The sequence below is a fragment of the Macaca mulatta genome, chromosome 5 (assembly GCF_049350105.2).
Source record: "Macaca mulatta isolate MMU2019108-1 chromosome 5, T2T-MMU8v2.0, whole genome shotgun sequence".
In the NCBI taxonomy this organism is placed as follows: domain Eukaryota; kingdom Metazoa; phylum Chordata; class Mammalia; order Primates; family Cercopithecidae; genus Macaca; species Macaca mulatta.
The window spans coordinates 161,211,004-161,235,327 of record NC_133410.1 but is presented as its reverse complement, the minus strand read 5'-3'; the positions used below and the strand labels follow the sequence as shown (position 1 = coordinate 161,235,327).

General features: G+C 41.1%; 1 protein-coding gene across 2 annotated transcripts in view; it reads left to right on the top strand.

Moving 5' to 3' along the window:
• TMEM154 (transmembrane protein 154) overlaps positions 1-18,267 on the top strand; it is a 54,165-nt gene extending 35,898 nt beyond the window's left edge. Inside the window, exons 4-8 of one of the 2 annotated variants that reach the window (XR_013417328.1) lie at positions 56-83; positions 1,300-1,385; positions 3,454-3,511; positions 10,431-10,540; positions 15,825-18,002. Coding sequence is in view for 1 of the 2 variants with exons in the window: in XM_015139348.3 (XP_014994834.1) it covers positions 56-83; positions 1,300-1,385; positions 3,454-3,511; positions 15,825-15,840 (188 nt within the window). In the remaining variant the exon portion in view is untranslated. Of the gene's footprint in view, positions 1-55; positions 84-1,299; positions 1,386-3,453; positions 3,512-10,430; positions 10,541-15,824 lie in introns of both variants that reach the window. The other variant, XM_015139348.3, reaches the window with a different exon arrangement.
• The last annotated feature ends 6,057 nt before the right edge of the window (positions 18,268-24,324 follow it).

Below are 24,324 nucleotides of genomic sequence, written 5' to 3'. Positions count from 1 at the left end.
AAAGTTGTTACGGAAGAACAAAGCTAACATGACCTTTATGTTCATTTCCTTTTAGATGAACTGGGAAATGAAAACGTGAAAGTGTAAGTTTTCCCTGCTGCTTCTGATCCACCTGGGGTGTGAACAGCAACAGTTAGGGCAGACAGCTGCCTTTTCAGGTGTTTTTGTTCTGACACCTTGCGGAGCTCTCCTGCTTCCCAGGCTGGGCTGGAGATCCCTGGTAGCCTAAGGGAGGATGTGCTGGCATCCCCAAACCCTGTCCAGCGTGTGAGTGTGATCTGGGCAAGGACAGTGTGTCATCTGCTTTATTTCGCTGTCCTACGTTCAGGAAAGAATTCTGACTGCTGCCAATTTCAAGTGCATAGCAGTTAAATATTCCATCCCTAGTTGTATTTCAAGGATGTCGTTTCATTTACTCTGATTAGAAATTTTATCACCTGCAAAGCAGGGGAGCCCTGGTCAAAGCAGAAGTTTGCACAGCAAGAACCCCCAGGGATGGGAGAGAGAGAGGAGGAAGAAGGGAAGAGTGGGAGGAGCAGGAGGAAGGGAGAGGAGGGAGGGAAGGAGGGGTGGGAGAGAGAAAAACAAGCCTCCACTCAGAAGCATGTTCTGAGGTGATGCCATCCCCTCCCCACCTTCCAAGCAGCCTCCTGGTTTAGAAACTGTGGCTTCCTCTACACAGTGTACTGCCTACGCTGCTTTCAGAGCTGGTGGTCCCTCCTTCCCCAGCCCCATCTCCACTAACCATGGGCTCTGTCCCTTGACTGTGCACTTTGAGCTCTGCAAGTGAGAGCGGGGAATTTCTGAAAGCAACTGCTCCATTTCTCCAAGAGAGAAAGGCCTGGGAATTGAAGGGACAGGTGGTAACTATAGCCTGTTGACAGTGGCCTCTTGACCTGGGGCACTGATCAAAAAACCCCAAGGAAGAGGAAGTGAAATTAAGCAAGGCTAAAATGCTTAATGTGGCAACTCCCCGGAAGGGCCTCACCCTGGGAGCCTTGCAGACTTGACTTTGTACCTTCAGGGGAGCAGTCAGTCTCCTGGGTTCCCTTTTTAGTCCACTTGCTGGGCCTGTGGGCACCCCACTTTTGGACCTGTGATAAATGTATGTTTGTGTGGTAGCCTTTCTTCCTATTGAAGTTTGATAGTTTGGACAAGGGCAAGCCCTCAGGCTTCCCTAGAGCATAAGGCACTGAATCAAGTTCATCTTCCTCAGGATCAGCACTCTAGTCTCTTTCCAAATGAAATCAGACACATTTCACATTTCTTTCCAACAAGCCTTTTGCTCTCTATTTCTAGCCCTATTTTTGAGGAAGATACACCCTCTGTTATGGAAATTGAAATGGAAGAGCTTGATAAATGGATGAACAGCATGAATAGAAATGGTATGTGGTAACCTAAAGTTTTTTTTTTTTTTTCTTTCCTCTTTAGTAACAGAAGGCTGTAACAGCTTTATAAATATCTCAATAAATCCTGGAGTGAGACAGAGCCCAAACCCACATTAGATCTGGTACATGCAGATAATAAACTTGGTCTGACAATATTTAAATATTCAGCTTAATTGTTGCCACTTGTTTTTATTTCTGTACAAGTTGTTGAAATGGTCTTTTTGAAGCAGAAAATGGTATTTTACTCAAGAAAGGAAATCTCTGAGGCCAAATGATCTGGAAAAAGTTAGCATCTGGCATTAACTTATATATTACAGAATTTAGAGATCTATAAGTATAAACTGACTATGGATATAAAACTTGATCAAATGTAGTAGCCATAGATCTGTGCTGTTCAACGTAATAGACAATCACCAAATGTGGCTATTTAAATTTAAATTAATTAAGACTAAAGTTAAAAATATTGAGTGTTTAGTAGCCAATGGCTACTTAAGTGGACAGTGTAACAGAATATTTCTATCACTTTAGAATGCTCTATTGGATATTGCTCATGTAGATGGTGATACACATAACCCATATAACAATTTACAATTGATATCTGGCAGTAATGGAAGTATATGTTCCTTACTTTTTAGTAAATCAATAATGGGACTTTAAAATGATGACAGCTGCTTTTTCTTTTTTAAATTCCCTTTAAAAATTAATTATTTTTACTACTTAGATTAAATTAATAAAAACCCAGCATTATCATATCATTTGTATTTTTTACCATTTATCTTAAAAAAAAATACCCTAGAGTCTGTCAAATTCAACACTCTATAGTAGAGTTGGAAAATTCAGAGACTGGTTATGAGAATTATTACTTCCAGGCCAGGCACGGTGGCTCAGGTCTATAACCCCAGCACTTTTGAAGGCCAAGGCAGGTGGATCACCTGAGAGCAGGAGTTCGAAACCAGCCTGGCAAACATGGTGAAACTCCATCTCTACTGAAAATACAAAATTAGCTGGGTGTGGTGGTGCATGTCTGTACTCCCAGCTACTAGGGAGGCTGAGGCAGGAGAATAGCTTGAACCCAGGAGGCAGAGTTTGCGGTGAGCTGAGGTCGCACCACTGCACTCCAGCCTGGGCGACAGAGCAAGACTCCATCTCAAACAAACAAACAAACAAACAAAGAATTATTACTACCAGAGGCTTATCAAGATGTGATTTCAAAAAAGAGCCACTCAGCTAACCTGTACAATTTCTAACAGGAAAGAAGGACTCTGTAAAGCCATTCTATTTGAGGATGGGGCGGGTCATTGAGATAGTACTTCGGGAATCTCATTTTGTTGTTTTCAGTTGCTAAAAGTAATATGCATACATAGTAGAATTTTTAAAATGCAGAAAAAAAAGTAGAAGAAAAAAATTCACTACAGAAAGGCAATCTCTTCTTATTATGTTGCTGTATTACGTTTTGTGCCAGAGATTTTGTGAAATATAAAATCATGATTCTGTCATACTCACTAAAACCAGAAGACTGGAAAAGGCATTTCTATTCGACAACTAAAGCTGAGTTATTTTGACATATAGGTGATAGAATCAAAGAATTTTTTTGCCCTTAAAAATAACGAGTGGTGTATAGAAAGGAACTCATGACCATAGGAAGATTGGCTGTTTTCCCACTTTACCCAATTCTTGTCTACCATGCAATCTGATGGAAATCATTCTGCAGACACATTGGAACCTCAGGCGAAGCCATCTTATGCCAGTGTCTATCCTGAGACGTGCAGATTCTAGCTTTTGGAGCACTGGGGTGCTACAGGGACAGAATAACCAAGCAGTGATGAATTGTGTCCTTTCCAGGGTCAGAGGCATGTTGAAGTTTTGTATCTGTGTTATTAGCGCTTTTTCCATTTCAAGAACCTTGACATCATTAATCTTTTCACCACTGTCACTCCTTGGTGAGGCCATTTTTGCGCAAGTAACCACACAGATCAGAGAACTATGGTATTCAACTGTATCAGGATTGTGGATAGAAGATACAATTTCAGTAACTAACAATGAGTTTGCTTTTATTCTGTCCTAGCCGACTATGAATGTTTACCTACCTTGAAGGAAGAGAAGGAATCAAATCACAACCCAAGGTACTTCTCATTTCTGCCACAGATTATATGTATATAGCAGGGAGGGGATTGGCAACCAGGCTTCTCTGTGCCTATAAATTGTATGAGACCATTTACATGGGTGGATATGTGCATAGTGTGGAGAAGAGGAAGTGTGTTACAGAAAATAGAAGGCTATAAAGTAAATATCCTAGGGCTCTTTATCTTTAGAAATAAATTAGTATTGACATTTTCTTGCCCTTCTAAGGAGACACTGTTGCCTCAGCTTCTGTTTTAGTCATAAAACTTTCCAATTATGACAAACTGTAGGTTTGTTTACCTTGGATAAATAGATGTTTGGTAAGGAAAACAGATGGAGGCGACAGTCTTAAAGTGGGTAACTGTAAACTAGAGTGAGAAAATAAATGGGAATTTTAAAAAAATGTTCCATTATACCACTAGGTGGCTCTGCTTGATAGAAAATTTTAGTGCTTGGGGTTTGGGTCTAGTTTAGCATTCCACAATTTCATTTAAATTATATTATCTTTTGTGAGGATAGAAATGACCACATTGTGGGTGTTTTGATTAGAGAATTGTTTTGTCAGGACATGGGAAGTGTTCTAAGGAAAAAGGACTGATGGTTCAGCAGGTTGGGGACTTGCTCTGCAGAGCTCTGCTGTGACCTTGGAGGTACTGAGTGTTTGGCAGCAATCACTCGTGGATACCCAGAGAGAAGAGGACTTGAGCCTATGCCTGAGATATCACACTTCTGTTGGAATAAATGGAATAAACCTTCAGGCAGGATAAATGCTCTCCCTCTGTGTTCGCCAGAAGTCTGGTGCCAGTCATCTTAAATGCTTCCAGACTGCAGTCACTTGTCACTGGGCAATCCCTGAAGCCTGAGCATCGCAAGGGAATACTGATTATTAGGCAGTGGTTGGGGCAGTCAGATGTTTATCTTTGGACCCTTTTTCTGCATCTCCCCCTAAACCTTACTTAAGAATTCACCGTCCCAAATCTCTCCTCACATCACACCACACAGTCTTACTCAGACAAACCTCAGCTCTGATGCCAAAGTCTGTATCTATTGTAGATTTAGGTCAATATCACCCCCCTAGGCATTTTCATGTTAAGAATCTTTGCCAGTTCAGAAAGGATTCTATCCTATTTAAAAGAGATTCCAGGTCACGCTTGGTGACGCTTGCCTGTAGTCCTAGTTACTTGAGAGGCTGAGGTGAGAGGATTGCTTGAGCCCAGGATTTCAGGATTGCAGTGAGCTATGATTGTACCACTGCATTCCAGCCTGGGCAACAAGCGAGAGCAAGACCCTGTCTCTGAGAGAGAGAGAGAGAGAGAGAGAGAGAGAGAGAGAGAGAGAGAGAGAAACAAGCAGGTGGAGAAAACAAATGCCAGGGGGAATATTACAAAGGGATATTTTCCCCATGTTTTGACCTTACCTGGAAATCTGTAACTATATATGTCTGGTATAGGGCTCAGATCACTACTAAACCTCCATAAATATCTTAAATATCTTATTACTCTATCCCTAATGAGCACCTTCAATGATGCTACAAACCACCCGCAGTGATTTTTACATACCTGCCTTTTGCTCTTTGAAATTGTTGGCAATATGGAAGAAGCTTAACATTACAGAATTGTATGGCAGTGAAAGCTCCTTAACAATCAGATTTTTGGCCGGGCATGGTGGCTTATGCCTGTAATTCCAGCACTTTGGGAGGCTGAGGCAGGCAGATCACCTGAGGTCAGGAGTTTGAGATCAGCCTGGCCAACATGGTGAAACTCTGTCTCTACTGAAAATACAAAAATTAGCCAGGCAAAGTGGCGGGTGCCTGTACTCCCAGCTACTTGGGAGGCCGAGGCAGGAGAATCTCTTCAACCCAGGAGGCGGAGGTTGCGGTGAGCGCTGATCACACCATTGCACTACAGCCTGGGCAACAAGAGCGAAATTCTGTTTCAAAAAAAAAATCAGATTTTTGAAATAATGAGAAAATGAGCTACAGCCTTAACATAGTTAAATTATTGTTTTAAAAGGGAATGTCTACATTCCTCTGTGGGTCCAGAGCTGTCTGACATTCACAGGATGGCTGTCAGGCCTTCACTTTATGCCCTCTCAGTGATGCCAGCACTAGCATTTGAGAACCAAGAATGGCAAGTCCCAGATCTTTGTAAAGCCAGGCACTTTCTGATTACTTCAAAGGTTATTATGATATTGCAAAGTCAATTTTTTATTCACTAAAAAATCTAAGAAAAGTACATTGGATTTAGAACAAAATCCAGCACAAAGTAAGTTCTCAATAAGCACTGGTTATTGCCACTATAATTATTAGGAAATTAAAACTGATGTACAGAAACTCACTGCCTTTATACTAAGACCCAGCTCACTAGATTAAAAAACAAACAAACAAACAAAATACCTCACTTCCTTTATCCTAAGCCTGTATCCTAAGACCCAGACACATCAATACTGGTGGGCAAAGCATTATTTTTGTCCCTGTGTTCCCTATGGTTTCTTTCTGGACCTCCCAATCCTGGGAAATCAGGAATTTGTTTGATCTACTATGAGACTTTCTGTTCTCCTTCATTACTGGCATAGGCCCATTAATGTTGGTGATATAGGAATAGTCCACTTATCACTCTGGAGTTTTTTGGTGTTTTGTTGTTTTGTGTTGAGACAGAGTCTCGTTCTGTTGTCTCGGCTGGAGTGCAGTGGTGTGATCATGACTCACTGCAGCCTCAACCACCTGGGCCTAAGTGATTCTTCCAACTTAGCCTCCCGAGTAGTTGGGACCACAGGTTTGTCTGCCATGCCTGGCTAATTTTATTTTACTTTATTGTGGTGACAGGGTCTCCTTATGTTGCCCAGGCTGGTTTCACACTTTTGGGCTCAAGGAATCCTTCTGCTGCCTTGGCCTCCCAAAGTGTTGGGATGACAGGAGTGAGCCACCATGCCTGGCCCATTCTGAAGTTTTTAAAAGGGTATTAGCACCTTATAATTTGGATAATCTTTCTTTTCTGTCATAATTTTAGTTACGTTTCTTTTTCTTATGCTAATGTTTTAACTACATTGATAATCCATAAAATGTTTACTTTGAGTATCTACCCTGGGACAAAAATAAGATTTCTTTTGTCTCTAAAAGCTTGTGAATTGTTATAGATACAGGTGGAAAGTGCATTAGTGGGTCATAAGACTTAGAACCAGAAGACTCATTTTCAGACCTAATTTGAATGCTTGTTTGTTCTTTAGACAAAAACAAGTCACTTTAGCTCTCTGAGTTTTAATTTCTTCATCTTGAAAAATGGAAGTAAGAACATCTGTCCTTCTAGTTTCACAGGATGATATAAGAGAATGAAACCACCTAACTAGGTTTTATTTTTATTTTATTTATTTATTTATTTATTTATTTATTTATTTATTTGAGTTATTTATTATTTTGGAGTTTTGCTCTTGTTGCCCATGCTAGAGTGCAATGGTGCAATCTTGGCTTATTGTCAGCCTCCGCCTCCTGGGTTCAAGCAATTCTCCTGCCTCAGCCTCCCAAGTAGCTGGGATTACAGGTGCCCACCACCGTGCCCGGCTAATTTTGTATTTTTAATAGAGACGGGGTTTTACCACATTGGTCAGGCTGATCTCAAACTTCTGACCTCAGGTGATCCATCCACCTCGGCCTCCCAAAGTGCTGGGATTACAGGCATGAGACACTGTGCCCAGCAGTAGCTAAGTTTTAAAGCACTATGCAAGTGAAACTAATTACATTTATGCAGTGGCAATAGTTCTTCCCCTCCCACATCGGTATTTTAAAAGATTATTTCTAGGGCAGTTTTAGGTTCACAGCAAAACTGAGCAGAAAGTACAGAGTTCCCATGTACCCTCTGCCCTCACAGATGCACAGCCTCTCCCATTATCAATGTCCCCCATCAGAGTGCTACATTTGCTGCAATCAGTCAACCTACATTGACATACCATTATCACCCAAAGTTTTCCATTGGCTTTTACCTTGTGCATGATTCTTCCTCTGTCATCGAAGTAGTATACAGGTGAATTTAATGCTTCAGAAAGTATGCAACAGTCATTAAAAATTGAATTTAGTGGAAAACACACTTCTTTCTCCTGATAAACAAAGACTTCTGGAATTCATTTACAGGGCTCCACTTTCCTTGATGCTAGAAAGACATCCCTGACAAAGAACCTCTGTTATCTATTAAGTCCATAGAACCTAAATCCGCCATGCTTCTGGGAAAAGGGAGTTAATCTGATAACCACCCTACACTGAATATACCACATTGTGTGCAAAGACTTCAACCTTGTCTTGTTAGGGTCCATAGTCTCAGGGCTTTCAGAATTTTATCCGCGTCTGATTGGCCACTCCTTGTTCATTACTTTCCTCCGTCCTCATTGAATGGATATTCTTCCTGAGCTGTGGAATCCAAAAGACAGCACAGGATTTTAATAAGGACCAGAGATGTACAAAATACTATGGGAAGTTGACACTATGGTTTTCATGTTTTAAAAAAATCAATAGGAAAAGCAACAAAGGAATCATGGGGGAGGGGAGTGTTTCATATTCTTATTTTCCATCTTAGCGTCTTTTCTGTGATTCATACCTGCTATGTGCCTGGCGCTGCACGGGGGCATAGTGTCAGTGGGAGGAGGGCGCTAGGAGGGGTCTGCCCTCAAGTTGAAGAGAATTTCATCCCTGATCTCGTTAAGCATTGCCAACACATGGTAATGACAGAAAACAGATCCTCTTGGTTGGTTTTATTATTGTTTTAACTTCCGTGTAGAAAACACACTCCCTTATTGCCTAACCCCACCCTCACAACACCCTCCCAAATGCTACTAGATAGTGGTGCAAACAAGAAAAAGTCCCTTTTATCATGACTCTTCCAATCTAGCCAGCCTCTTCCTTCTTCTGGAGGCATTTGTAGTTAGACGGTTTCCTGAAAGCTTGCTGTTTCTGTCTCTACAACCTCAGATGAATAACCACAGACAAGGAATCGCAAGTATCAGCCAAATGCCTGTCTTCTTTCCTCTTATATCTCTTGACCACAGGGATGATTTTACATTGAGCAACAACATAGGGAAAGATTAGGGAAAGAATTAGATTTGATTCTGCTCAAGTGGATTTATAATTTTGAAAATTCAGTAATAATTACAACAATAGTAAGACATTTACATCACATTTTCTATATGCTAGATGCCCAAGAAATTAACTAAGAGAGAGTGACAGTATATCTGTTCTTGTAATAATTCTGCTGTTTATTCTATAGTTTATGTTTCTGAGCTCAATGTTGTTATAAAAATGGGTCGCTTCACTATTTTTCAGGAAAAGTTTAGGTTAGTTTAATAGAGAATTTTGTGGATTTCTTCCTGTTTCATCCCTTCTCTTTGTCATTTTTTGAGAAAGTACAATTTTTGATGTAGTTTTTCAAAACACATTTATTGAACACTTAATATGTGCCTGACACTGTTGACATCATGTCAAAACAACCAGTTAAAAATAATATAATTTGAGTAAACTTAGAACTCAGAGAGGTTAAGTGGCTTGTTCAAGTTCACATGGCAGGTTAGTATCTGATAAAGCTCAATCTAGAGAAAAGTTTCTTTTAAAAGTGTGTTTTCATTCTCTTTTACTATTTTGCTAAAATAAGAGATATTTCATAAATTAAAAGACAAATTATAGATTAGAAAAAGAAGAACACTCAGCAGCAAGAAAGCCAACCACCATGAGGCTAATATAGGAAAGTATTTGGTGAATGATGTGTCTATCACCCAGCACAGTCATTGACAACACTTAACCATTAATTGCAAGAAAACAGCAGTTTTGTGTGAGCTTTTTTTGGCCTGTCTGCTCAAGTCAATCTTTGTGACCACTTCTATTTTTTTTTCTTTGTGTAGAGGCTTCTTTCCTCTTTTCTTCTTTAGTCCCTCAAAGTCTTTTAAAAGTGTATAAATCCTTCTTGACTTACAGTGGGGTTAGGTCTTGAGAGACACACTGTAAGTAAAAAAATCCTAAGTCAAAAATGCACTATATTTTCAAATTATAATGAGTGTATCTAGAGATAGCCCCATCGTAAGTCAAGGCATGTAGTGAATACATATTACTTTCGCTCCATTGTAAAGTCAAAAAAATTGTAAGTTAAACATTGTAAGTTGGGGATCATCTGTAATTCAAGTATTAAGTGTCAGTTTCTCTCAGATCTGAGCTTGATATTATGAGGGATACAAAGTAACAGTTTATAATCCTGCAGGATGATAACCTCAAATAGTATTATTAAAACACAGATGCACACATGCACGTGTGTGTGTGCTTGTATGTGTTGGATGAGGGAAGATGTACTTACTTTTAAAAACCACAGCATTGCTTGAATAGTGGCCCAGATTATATCTACAACATGGGCATGATCTATGTGCATGACTAGGCTTGCCTCTGATGCTAGCCAGATGCATTACCTCAATCATTCCACCTGAGACCAGGCCTCTTGCAGGAAGGAGAAAGGACATTCTATTGAAGAGAAAGGGAGCCTGATCTAATTGTTATGTGATTTTGTGCTAACCTGAACTCTGCACTCCCCCTAAAAATGAGTTAGAGAGCATCATAACACAAGAAAGGTTGAACATAGGTTTATTGCCATCTTTGGAGACAGAGTACACAAGCTGTGGTCATAAAGAGGGATTGTTACAAGATAGACTGGTCAGGAGAACAAAGATGACTTATCTAATCCTGACTGCAACAAAGGGGCAATTATGAAACAAGGTGTTACAGTTGCATCAGTCTTTATTCAACTGGTAGCATGCCCATTACATGCCTTCTTAAAGAAAACAATACAATGATGCTTTTTAATCAATTAAATTTGGTTTTATTTGTCAGCCTGTTACTATGCAGACTTTTGGGAAAGGTGCTCCACATTCTTTTTTTTTTTTTTTTTTTTTTTGAGATAGGGTCTCACTGTGTTGCCCAGACTGGAGTGCAGTGGTGTGATCTCAGCTCACTACATCTCCTCAACCTTCCCAATCTCAGGCAATCCTCCCACCTCAGCCACGCAAACAAGGTATAAGGTTGGTGCAAAAGTAATTGCAGTTTTTGCCATTACTTTTAATAGCTGGGACTACTGACACGAGCCACCATGCCCAGCTAATTTTTGAAATTTGTAGAGACAATGTCTCACTATGTTCCCCAGGCTGGTCTCGAACTCATGGGCTCAAGTGGTCCTTGAGGCTTAAATGCCCCGGCTTCCCAAGTTGCCAGGATTACAGACATGAGCCACCACACTTGGCCAACATTCTTAAAATATCTGTCTAACATTCCTAGAAAAATTGCTCACTAATGTTACCATTGTAGATAAGTTACTAAAACTGCTTTCAAACTAAAGGTTTGAAAAGGGATCACTTACTTGATTTGTTGCAATTCTGTGACAGTTTGCTAAGATTTTTTTAACAGAGAACTCTAAGAATTTTCAGAATTAAAAATGTCTAGGTTTATTTGATGATTTCACAGAGAGAATAAATAGCCAAAAAGACAGCAGGAAACACACCTAACTAAATAAAGGAATGAGCATTTGGGAGAGAATGCCTCCAGGCTCAAGTGGTGGGCCAGGTCCCAGCTTGCTGATTTACCAACATGCCTGATGTCCATCCCAGCACCAGTAAGAGTTGCTACACCTAAGAGTGGCCTGATGTCCCACAGGTGAGGCAACTGTTTACCCTATGTGGCAGTGCTTGTCAATTGCTTATGGTCCACGGAGCTGTGGCTGTGGGCACCATAGCTTGAGCTTCTTTTCCTCTTTGGTGCTTTAAGTTAAACAAGTCCTTGTTGATGGACAGTGTCCCACACTGAGCCTTCAAAATGCTTCCCCTTAGAAATTTAGTTTGTTTTGGAAGATGGTTGCTGAAAGCCTTTGGATACTTGAAACAATATTCATGCTAGTGTTTTACCAACAAGCACTGGCTACTGTAAAACCTGCAAAATAAGGATTACTAACATTCATTCATGTGTCTGTGTGTCAGGCCTGGAGTATGGTATTTCACCTGCATTTTCTCATTTATTATTTACAAAACAATAAAGCTTGTGGTATAGGTATGTATGTTTTGCAGATGAGATGAGATAAGAACACTCCAGCTAAGAAAGGTTAATTTGCCCAATGTCACATGGCAAGAAAGTGAACCATGATTCAGATTCAGGCCAACTGACCCAGGGATCTTATCTACTATGCTAAAAAAGCCACTCAGCACACACCAACATTGGTAATATCATAAAAACAGCACAAACGTAAACTACCCAGGGATCAACTTAACTGAAAAAATGCAGGTGATAATATAAAATGTTCAGATTTTTATTGTGGCACATAAAAGACTTGAACGAATGGAGAGGTATACTGTGTTCCTGATGAAAGACTCAACAATGTAAAAATGATCATCTTAAATTCAACCCAGTCATCTTAAAAATCCCTATGCACATTTCATCTGGAAGAATAACTGTGTGCAAAGAGCCAGGACAATTTTAAAAGAAGGAAAAAGTGAAATTGTAAGATGGAATAAGGGTAGGGAGTTCACAGGGAGTGTGTCATGCTTGATCAACAATTAAAATAGTGTACACTTGGAACCAAATTAGAATTAACATTGCATAGCAAGTGGATTATTTAATAAATAGTCTTGGGACAACTGACTAACATTTGGGGGGGAAATTTGGAGCTCACCCTCACGCTTTATACAAAAATAGACTCCAGATGAGTTTGAGTGTTAAAAAGAAAGAAAAAAAGCCAGAAAAAATACAGGAAAATATTATATAGCTTTAAGGAGGGAACTAGTTTGAAAGCATGATACACAAGTCAGAAATCATATTTGAAAAGGATAGATGTGGCCGGGTGCGGTGGCTCATGCCTATAATCCCAGCACTTTGGGAGGCCGAGGCAGGCGGATCACGAGGTCAGGAGATGGAGACCATCCTGGCTAACACGGTGAAACCCTGCCTCTACTAAAAAAATACAAAAAATTAGCCGAGCGTGGTGGCAGGCGCCTGTAGTCCCAGCTACTCGGGAGGCGACAGAGCGAGACTCTGTCTCAAAAAATAAAAAATAAAAGGATAGATGTAACTACATTAAAAACTCAATGTTCTTGTACTTCAAAAAACACAGTAGGCTGGCTGTGTATCTCACACCTGTAATCCCAGCACTTTGAGAGGCTGAGGTGGGTGGATTGCTTGAGCCCAGGAGTTCGAGACCAGCCTAGACAACATGGCATGACTCTGTCTCCACAAAAGTTAGCTAGGTGTGGTGGCACACAACTGTAGTCCCAGCTATGGAGGAGTGGGGGAAGGGGGGATGAGGTGGTAGGATTGCTTGAGCCCAGGAGGTTGAGGCTGCAGTGAGCTAAGATCTTGCCACTGCCCTCCAGCCTGGGTGACATGGTAAGATCCTATCTAAAAATGTAATAATAATTGTTCTACTTTATAAGCAGAGACTATTAGTAAGCAATTCAGCAAAGGAAGAAATTAAAATTACCAACTAAGCTTTGTAAAAGGTTTATTCTTTGTAGTAATAAAAAAGTAACGGTAAATACGATACCATTTTCACCTACTGGACTCACAAAAAAAAATGAAAATAATAATATTCAATGTTGGAGAGGACATGGGAAAAAGGATATTTCCCTAAAGAGTAGTGTTGGAAGAATGTAAATTGTAAAAATTTCTAGGAAAGGGGGATAATTTGACAATGAGCCATTAAAGCTTTAAAATTGTGTATACTTTGACCTAACAATTCCCTTTCTAGGGATACATGCAAAGGTAACTATTGGAAGTTTCCAAAGATGTAGCAATGTTTATAATAAATAAAAATTAAAAATTTAAAGTAGCCTAAATGTTTAACAATAAGGAATTGGCTAAAAAAACATTTTTGATTTAGTGAGACAATAGAAAGCTATGTAGTCACTGAAAGGATGTTGTATATATTTATTAGGAGAGGCAGATGTTTACGTGTGAATGAGAGTGAGAAAAGCAGATTACAGAACAATATATAAAATATCCCATTTTGTACAAAAAAGATATATATTATTATCACAGGAAAATCTTTGGGGAAATAAATACCAAAATGTTAATGTAGTGAGATTATTGGTATTTTTGTTTTGCTTATTTGTATTTTCTATTTTTTTAACCAATGAATAGGGACTAATTTTATAATAATTAACTTTAAAAATCACTTCTATTATAACAGCTGAGCAAATATTAATGTTGTGGACAAAAGAGGGCCTTGCCTTTGTTGTTCAGTTGTATATTATACTCTGCTTCAAGTGGCTGAAATTTCAAGATAAGGTCACAAAAGGAAAACATGCAATTCAGAGCCTTATGTTCTATAGAGATAGACTCCTGAATCTTTGAAATACTCTCTTACCACCACCCAATTTCCAAGAAATTAAACATCCTTGGGCAGTTTAAAAATTATTCAGGGTGACATAAGTGAAAGGGGTTGTCACATCTACTCTTCAGATGAAACATTCTAAAACTTTCAACCAGGCTTTCATTTGAAATACGTTTTGATATGGTTTGTCTTTTTTTTTTTTTTTTGAGACAGGGTGTGTCTCTTACCCAGGCTGGAGTGCAGTGGCACAATCACAGCTCACTACAGCCTCAAATGCTAGGACTCCAGCAATCCTCCCACCTCAGCCTCCTGAGTAACTGGGACTACAGGTGTGCACCACCACACTTGGCTAATGTTTAATTTTTGTAAAGATGGTGTCTCACTGTATTGCCCTGGCTGGTCTCAAACTCCTAGACTCAAGCAATCCTCCTGCCTCAGCCTCCCAAAGAGCTGGGATGACAGGTGTGAGCCACCACACCCACCCTGGTTTGTCCTTTTGTTCACTTCTCTGCCTCAGATAAAATTCTGTCCTCCCCCTCCTTTCCCATTGCTCTTCCCTCCTTATGATAGCTTCTGCCTCTGTCTTCACAACATGAACCAACACCACACACAAACATATACACAATGTCTCCTGCCCTTTCATGGATAGATCCATCATTATCTACCTACTTATCTATCTATTTATCTATCTGTCTTTCTGTCTGTCTATCTATCTATCTATGTGTGTCTCAGTTGCTCCGAAGTCCTTTTAGAAACACATGGAGTTTCACTGAGTAGGAGAGCACTGAAGTAGGAGTCAGAAGAATATCACCTATTGCACACTATCCATACTTATGAGCGAGGGAGATACCAGATCTGTTGATCATTATCATTCAAGCGCTCCCTTGGAAGCAGAGGTCACTTCAAATAGAGACCTGCTAGGATGTGAGCGAAGGGAGTACAGAACTAAAAAGAGAAATGCGAGGAAGGGAAGTGCCACCTGTTTTCCAGGAGAGTTGGTGGAGCTGTGAGCCCACCAGGAAAAAGCTGTGGAGCCAGACACTTGGCAAAGACAGCCAAGTTAGAAGCAAAAGACCAAATCAGCCAACAGTGTGGTCATGTTCAAATACTATGTTGATCATTTATGTCTGCTCACACCCCAGGATGCCCAATATTTGAATTCTAAATGACACTGAGAAGGCCCCTCCAGCTCCTTTGTAGGTATGAACAAAACGAGCTATTGAAGACATGCCAGGACCACAAACTCTTGAGAGAAAACGGCATGTGGAAAATTAGTTTTAGAAAAAGGCAATTTGGCATGTATTCATAGAGAATGGGATTAGACTGATTAAACGGGGAACCCCCAACTCCATCTGGTTCTCTGCATCAGCACTGGGGAGGGCTGTGAAGGGCAAGAGCTAGGGATTATTTTTTGGCTCTCATGAATTTCTTCCTCAGGAATCAAATGTAAAATTCAGACTGACCTTCCTTTCAGAAATTGTAAGCTGGACACCATTGGCTTCCTGATGGTTTGTGATCTCTTCAGTCACCTCCACAATGGAGTGACCAGCTCTCTTTAGCTTCTTAGAAATATATTACTGTTGACCCGGCACGGTGGCTCACACCTGTAATCCCAGCACTTTGGGAGGCCAAGGTGGGTAGATCACGAGGTCAGGAGATTGAGACCCTCCTGGCTACCACGGTGAAACCCCATCTCTACTAAAAAAAAAAAAAAAAAAAAACTAAACTAAAAAAAAAAATGCAAAAAATTAGCTGGGCGTGGTGGCAGGCCCCTGTAGTCCCAGCTACTCGGGAGGCTGAGGCAGGAGAATGACGTGAACCTGGGAGACGGAGCTTGCAGTGAGCCTGGATCGTGCCACTGCTCTCCAGCCTGGGCAACGGAGTGAGACTCCATCTCAAAAAAAAAAAAAAAAAGAAAAGAAAAAGAAATATATTACTGGTTTTTTGTGTGTCTGTGTGTGTCTGTGTGTGTGTTTTTTTACAGTGATAATGAATCCTAAACCTGAATGGCGCTCATGTTTTCCAAGAGAAGCAACCCCTGAGGGAGTCCGCTGAGCCTGCCAACTGAGGATGAAGAGGATACAAATTTAATTAATTTCAAATCAACATAGACACAAGAACCTTTTGCTGTTTCTTCCAACGCCCACTCTTCCTAATGATGGCATCACTTGCACTTGGAAGAATGTGCAATTGAGAAGTACTAGGAAAAGGCCTGGCTGCCATCCATCGCTGCCTCTGAGGGTGGAGAAGGAGGCGGGTGATGTGCTCACTTCTGATCAATGCGCGTTGCCTCCTCTCAGCCAGCTTCTAGCTCACTGCACTCACTCTGCTCATGCTAAATGTTCGTCACCTTTCTGCTTCATTCCTTAGGGCCTAAATCAGGAAGCCGTTTTATCAATGGTTTCCTTTTGGGCCACTAACCAGCTTTGGATAATTTCCTCTGATTATTCAAGTCCTCGGACAGGTAAACTACATTCAGCAGAACTTTTCTCAAGGAGTGTTATGTCATGGAAAAGACACCAAACACAGCAAGTGTTTTAATGAAAACACCATCCCAGGGGGTCAGTGTGCTCGGCCTGCCAAGAAGACACAGTGAGAGGGTCCACAGTCCTGATGAGATGGCGTTTGGTAACTTGTAGACCCTGACATGGCCAGGTCTGGTCACCCTTAAGAACTCAGAGAAACTAGGAATCTTCGGTGAAAGAACTTATGTACTCCTCAGCTGAAATTCCCTTGCTTGTCAGCATTTCTGCAAAGCTCACACTTGTTTCACCATCCCTCCCTTGGATGTGACATGTGGGTAGGAAGTATGTGCAGGTAGGAGTCATCTGTCAGCCTATGTTTCAGAGATCCTGAAGGTGGTTTGAAACAAACAGAAGAGAAGCAGGAAATATCTGTGCCCGTGGCAGGTATCACTCATCATGCTTAGCATTCTCTCCTGCCAAGCTGGGATAAGCCTCATGTCCTAACACAGCACCCCAGGAGGTCTCTGTCAATCCATCAGAGATGACATTCTATGTGGGATTTTTGACATCCTTGTGCTAAAAGCAATGGCACAAAATGGAAAAGGGCCCACTGACCACACCTACTCCAATGAAACTGATCTCCATTTATTCCTTAATTTTCTAAATCTGACCCCTTTAAATCAATCTAGCAAATTGAGAGTCCTCAGCTCTCCTTGGATACCTGATATTTTATTTCAAGAAAGACAAAGAAGGAAAATTTTATTCATTTTGTTACCCACATATGAACCAAGGGGAGATGGGACTACCCAAACATTTGCTGCCCAGTTTTGTGTCTTGTGCTTGAAAGTCTGCCCTAATGCATAACAAAAAGTACTTGTCTCCTACCTTTTGGGATCCCTTTAACACGTATTTGCCTTCTGAACTACGTGGATAATTTCAAAGGCAGAGTTCCAGACCAGAAAGGTCTTTCCATACAATGAAAGCTATAACTAGCTGGTTGTGTTTAACCACTGTTATCACGCTATCCTGGGACTGCATAGAGCTTTGACAAAAGACAGACTTCATGGTACATAACTTCAACAGATTTGTCTGTCATATTCTCACCAGCACATCTGAATGAGGCTTTGTGTTTTCCTTGCTCTCTTGCATGTTCCTTTTCAACTCATGGCCCACAGTGACTCTCAGATATTTATGCCAAAATTGCATACAATTGTTTTCTGAATCATAACTTGTCTATTTTTCTGCCTATGTGTGCTACTTCCAGTTTGTTTCTCATCAACATTTTGACTCTCAGAAGAGCCTCCATTTGCCTCTTTCTCTCTTTAGGTATCTAAGATCTTTGAACACTTGGGCCTTTACATTTGATCCAACCCTATCAAATAATGAACTTTTAGAAGTTCAGAGAAGTATCTGGGGTCCTGGAATCTCATGTTGATGAAGTCATATTTTATAATACGATAAAAATAGTATCATTCAGTATGTTACATAATTCCAATTCTAGAAGAAGCAAATTTCAGTGACATGTCATTGAGTTTTTATTTGGTAAAGCTATACTTGTGCAGTGTACAAATCACTTTTTAAGAAGATGCTTTGTTCTATCAAGGTATATGAAGTTAGTATACGGCCACAACAGTCAAGCCTCAATTCTTGTACCTTGTGTCTTTTTATTACTGTTTAATCAATAGATATCATATGTTTATGACAGTTTCAAGAATTGTTTTTAAACCCAAACTTAATTTCATGTTTCAGACTATTGTTAGAAAAACAAAACAGAACAAAAAAACAAAAAAATCCCTCACTAATTTGCCCTAATAGCCAATCAGAACAAAATCTGACTTTAGAATATTTAGCAGATATGTAAGTTTGATTGCATTTTTGTACATTTTAAGCAAACTAGGTTAACAACAACATAGCCTAGTCAAACTTCTCAGGAAACTTGTTTTAATAAACATGTAAAAATACTCATTCGTGACTCTTGACCCAGTGGTGTGACTCCTCCCTCTGGGAAGGGCTTTGTTACCCAATGCAAGACCACAGCCTGGATCCACCTTGATGTAGGTGGCTCCTGGATAACCACAGCAAACAGGTGTGCTAAAGATGAGTAAAACTGGCCTTGGGAAAATAATTTCATAGTTTTTTATTCCCAGTTATGCTATATAATACAGGAGAACCAAAAGCTGTAAAATTATTTTATTTTATTTTTTAGAGACAGGGTCTCACTATGTTGCCCAGGCTGGTTTCAAACTCCTGGGCTCAAGCAATCCTCCTGTCTCAACCTCCCGAAGTGCTGGGATTACAGGCATGAGCCACTGAGCCTGACCAGCTGTAAAATTATTATATTCATTTTCACTATGTGCTACTTCTTACCTTTTTTTTTTTTTTTTTGAGATGGAGTCTCACTCTGTCACCCAGGCTGGAGTGCAGTGTCATGATCTCGGCTCACTGCAACCTCTGCCTCCCAGGTTCAAGCAATTCTCTTGCCTCAGCCTCCCGAGTAGCGGGGATTACAGGTCTGTGCCACTATGCCCAGCTAATTTTTGTATTTTTAGTAGAGATGGGGTTTCACCATGTTGGCCAGGCTGGTCTCAAACTCCTGACCTCAAGTGATCCACCGGCCTCGGCCTCCCAAAGTGCTGGGATTACAGTTGAGAACCACTGTGTCCAGACACACCCTGACTTTCACTGTAATCTCTGGATGTTTTATGTAACATACCTGGGCAATAGGGCTTATGGCAGAATTGGCACTATAAGACATGAGGAATGAATAGCTTCTACATGAATTTCTACGTAATTAATGAATATCAATATTTAGAATAAAAGTGTATTTGAGGGTAAGATATTTGTTTACTAAAACGTTTTATTTACTATGAATAGAGGTGAATTGTGCATCTTTCTGAGGAAAAGTTCTTTTAATTTCTGTGTCTATGAAAAAGAATTTTTATCTTCATAATTGCACTCTTTGATCCATATAATTCTTTAAATAAATAAAACAATACCAATTCAAAAAGGGACCTGCTTTGTATTAAACTGTCTAACCTAAAAATTAAGTAGACTTTCTGCATATCTAAAATATATTATTACATATTCTTGTCTTTATTCTTCCTTACAAAACATTTTTAAATGAAGGAATGAAATTTTAATTGTTTATGAGAATACAACTTTTAAAAATATTTCTAGTAGGCCAGGTGTGGTGGCTCACACCTGTAATCCCAGCACTTTGGGAGGCTGAGGCAGGTGGATCACCTGAGGTCAGGAGTTCGAGACCAGTGTGACCAATATGGTGAAACCCCGTCTCTACTAAAAATACAAAAACTAACCAGGTGTGGTGGCAGTTGCCTGTAATCCCAGCTATTGGGAGGCTGAGCAGGAGAATTGCTTGAACCTGGGAGGCAGAGGTTGCAGTGAGCGCCAAGATTCAGCCACTGCACTCCTGGCTGGGTGACAGAGTGAAACTCCGTCTCAAAAAAAAAAAAAAAAATTCTAGTAAAAATGGAAATCCACAAGAAAACCTTCTCTTTTTTCCTGATTTTTTAAAAACATTTTTTCTTCATGCCTTTAATTTTAACCTCATCTCACACCTTGACATTAGAAGAGCGCAAGGCTGAACGGCAGATTCGTAAGATGTAGATTACACGAAGACTTCCTTGAATAAGGATTTATTCTTTCAGCTCACAAAGACCAGTCAGTATTACTGACAAACAACAGGCAGAAAGATTTCTCCTAAAAGTCTCAACTAAAGTTAAACCTAGTCCATTATGGCATCAATCTACCCTTAAAATACACTGATACAGAGTGTATTTCCTCCCTGTTTTAACTAGAACGTAGCCAGACTGGAGACAGCATGGACCCAAAGAGCATGCAGTCCCACAGAGTTAGGGAAAGGATGCATCTTGATTAGCATGCATCATGTGGATCAGTTAGGAATTAAGTTCCTAATTCAAGGTGAGCTGGTATGGCTGCTCCCTGGTCATCTAGGACACAAGTCCCTTCTAACTCTTCCCCACCTTCATTAGTACAGGGCTTCTTTCCTGTCTTGCCACATGATCCAAAATGATGGTTGTAACTCCAGCATGATATTCACAAGAAGGAAAGAGAAGGAACCAGCACAAGGGTGAGCCTCCCAAGTAGGTCGGCCACTTTTAAAGAGCTTTCCTGCCAGCCCAGTGAAGCAACTCTGCTTACATCTCATTGGCCAATCTCTGCAAGGCAGCAGGGAACAGTCGTCTCTACGGTTGGTACATTATCACTTCCAACAATAAGGGCTTCTGTCTCACAAAGTGGTGGAAGAATATTGGGTATCTGAAGAGGTAGCCACCCTGGCCAGAAGGTGCTAAACACTAAACATACATAATCTCTTTTTAATACTAATAATATACTTAGGAGGTAGGTTTAGAGAACTTATACCTTGTTCCATGTCTCCCCAGCTCCAAAGCACAAGTTTTTAATCACTGCACTGCACTGCACTGCCTCCCCAGTAATTAGCCATAGGAAAGTGTTTTAAAAGGCATCACTTGGCGGGGTGCAGTGGCTCACGCCTGTAATCCCAGCACTTTGGGAGGCCGAAGCAGGCAGATCACCTGAGGTCAGGAGTTCGAGACCAGCCTGGCCAACATGGTGAAAGCCCATCTCTACCAAAAATACAAAAATTAGGTTTAGTGGCATGCACCTGTAATCCCAGCTACTCGGGAGGCTGAGGCAGGAGAATCACTTGAACCGGGGAGGCGGAGGTTGCAGTGAGCTGAGATCACACCATTGTACTCCAGCCTTGTCTAAAAACAAAAGGCTTCAGTCATTGTCAAGGACGCCTGAAGGTGAGCATAGCCTGAGATAAGAAGTAACAGAGGCTGCAGGCTGAGATAAGAAGGAACAGAGGCAGTGAAGGCAGGACCCTAGGCCCAGAAGCAATGGTCTATCATGCTGAGAAAAAAGCCAGGGCTTAGAATAGGGGTGATAAGTAAAAAGTCTAGTTTTAAAATCTAAGTACTGGTAAAGGTTTGGTCACTAGGTGAAAAAATAAAATTTCCACTTACTAGAGCTGACGTAAACAGCACATGATCCCCTTTAAGGTTGCAGTGGAGAGGCATGTCCAGGGACTCTCAAGTTAGAGACAGGTGTGTTTAGTGCTAGAATTGGAAAGACATTAAAGCAGCCTGGAATGTTGCCTCTTCACAGCCATAGTCATGCTGACTTGCAGGATACCCCAGCCTAGAATGTACATAGGACTGTGGAGAACAGCAAAATCAGCATTGCTTGGGATTCAGCCTGAGCTCAAGTGGCCCACCCCAGAGGCATCCAGTGTTCATACTTCCCAAGAGAGAAAACCTGACCGGATGGGGGTTTCAGCCATCTATTGCTGCCTAAACACCTCAAAACTTAGCAGCTTAAACAAACAACACTCATTTATTTTTCACATGAATCTGCAATTTGCATGAGGCTCGGTGCAAGTGGTTCAATTCTCTTCCATATGGCATTCACTGGGCAGTTCAACTGGAGCTGGGAGTCCCACTTTCAGATGACTCACATGGCTGGCAAGTTTGTGCTGGCTGTCAGATAGGAGCCCAGCCAAGCCTGTGGTCCAGGGGCCTTGGCTCTCACCATGTGGGCCTCTCCATAGACTCCTTGGGCTTCTTCACAGCATGGCAGCTGAGTTCCAAGAGCAAGTGTCCCAAGACAGCAAAGTAGAAATGCATGGCATTTTTATAATCTACACTCAGAAATCACGTCGCATCACTTCTGCCATACTTTATTGTTTGAGACAGTTACAAAGTCTACCTAGGTTCAAGGTGGAAACCCCAGATAAACCCCATCTGTCCTTGGAGGTGTGTCAAAGCCACATTATGAGAAGAGTAAGTGGGATAAGGGATTTGTTGCAGGCAGCGTTGGAAAAGGTGATTTGCCCAACCTGCTGTATCTTCATGCAATATTGAGGAAATATATTAGGTAATTTCATGTCAAGGATCATTGTGGATATTTGACCTCCCCTGAATCCAGTGCCTATATGCTCTTTGGCTTGGACACAGACCCCTGATCCAGTAGTCTGTAGTAGGTGGTAGAACTAGTTTTACCAACTCATGAGTCATGAGCCATGGGACTGAATGGGCTATAGGTGAATCAGACACATAGAAATGTATGACTACTCTCAAAGCCTGAGGTTAAAATGGGAGCAGATTAGACTGAGCACCTTGAGGACAGGGATCAGTCTTACTTATCTCTGTATCCTGAAAAGTGCTTGGCACTACTGAATGCTCAATAATAATGGAAAAAACAATTATTTAATGAGCTAGGAGTTACATATCCTCTTTCCTTAAGTACCTAATCAGTCTTTATGATCAGTGAGTGCAGAACCCAAATATGGCATTGTTCATCTTCCATCACCATTTCCTCCCAAGTTTCCTGGCTTAATTGCATTTTCCTCACTTTCCACCCAATGGATCCTGATGTCATTCTTTATCTTTATTTCATATTGTCCTATTGTGTGTATTGTATTGTATTTGTAGCTACATTCAATCTAATATGGAAGGAAGCAGAGAACAATCATAATTGAACTAACAAGCAAGTGGAGGTGGAGAGAAAGTGGCCCCAATTTGGAAGGTGAAGGAAAACTGCAGATGGAGCCTAGCAGATCATTAAAGTGCTTGAAGTGGCTCTTTCCAACCTACCTCTGAGCTTCTCTTCTTTGACCTCTGGAGGGTCCACGGAAAAAGGAAATACAAGTTTTATTAAGAAAAAGAGGAAAGCATCTATTTTAGGTGATAATACAAGCACAAGAGATGGATTATTTCTTCTCTGGGCAGGAAGACAGATTCACAAAATAAGAGGCACCGTGAATCCTTCCTGAGATGTTCCCCAGCACCTCCCAATGTCAATGAGACCAACTAAGCCAGTTAATGGGTAAGACCCACCTACCTCTTAACTCCATGAAATCCATGCAGAAATACTCCATCTTGTTACAAGTGCCAACTGATTGCTTTCTACCTGACGTGAATGTGCTTTTCCATTCACAACCCACCCCATCCCATTCCTAAGGGACTCCCATGCTTCCTCTTGGCTCGTACTGTCAGACCCTCTGCCTTCCGGCAACTGAGATGAAGATTCTGAGGAAGCAGCCGCATGAATTCACATCAGGATCAGTGTTCCAGGGGCGTCCAGAGCATGAGCAGGAGAAGCAGGGTGGGAGGATGTGATTAAACAGGAGAAGCTAAGATTCGTTATTAAAACCAAAGGGGCAGGGGAGGGGTTGAAATCTGGGATATAAATTAGAGGCGAGAGGGAAACAGAGGCAGACTGGAAAGGGCCAGGAATGAGGTGAGGAGAGGTGGTTTCCACAACGCAGCTGAGCTATGCAGTCTGCCTTTATTGGCCGCTGGCTGCACAGTAAACAGGGGTCAGTATGGCCTGAGAGTGTGAGACTGGGAAGGACGCTAGATAGTCAATACCTTCTTTTTGGCAGCATTGCCCAGTTTCCCTGTTAGGTTAGAAAGCCCAGTTCCAGAGAAACAGTGTGAATCACAGACCCTAAACTTGGACCCACGCTCCCACAGCATCAGGGCACACAGGCTGACTCCCACAAGAGCTGTGCAAATGCTAGGAGCTAACTGGGTCAACCATGGGAGGGGCTGACACACACACGTACATATAGTATTACATATATAATACATAAATAAATTATATATATACTAAATAAATACACTTCTAATTGTCTCTCTGTAAGTGCAATAGTGGTGTGTTTGTTTAAACAAGACTCTTGGTTCCAATGAGAAAATGTCCAACTCAAACTAGCCCAGACCAAAAGGAAATTTATTGGCTCATGTCATCACGCTGGGAAAGGGCAAGAAGTTGCCAATTCCGGGGACAACCAGAACCAGGTAAAACTGACATGAGTAACAATGAGACCAGGGACTCAAACCCCATCAGGCTTCTCCAGTATTTTGTCTTTCATTCATTCTCTGGGACCAGCTTTCTCTACAGGGCTGTAATTATTGCAGCTGGGAGCTCCAGGAGTCTTCTGTCTTTACCACC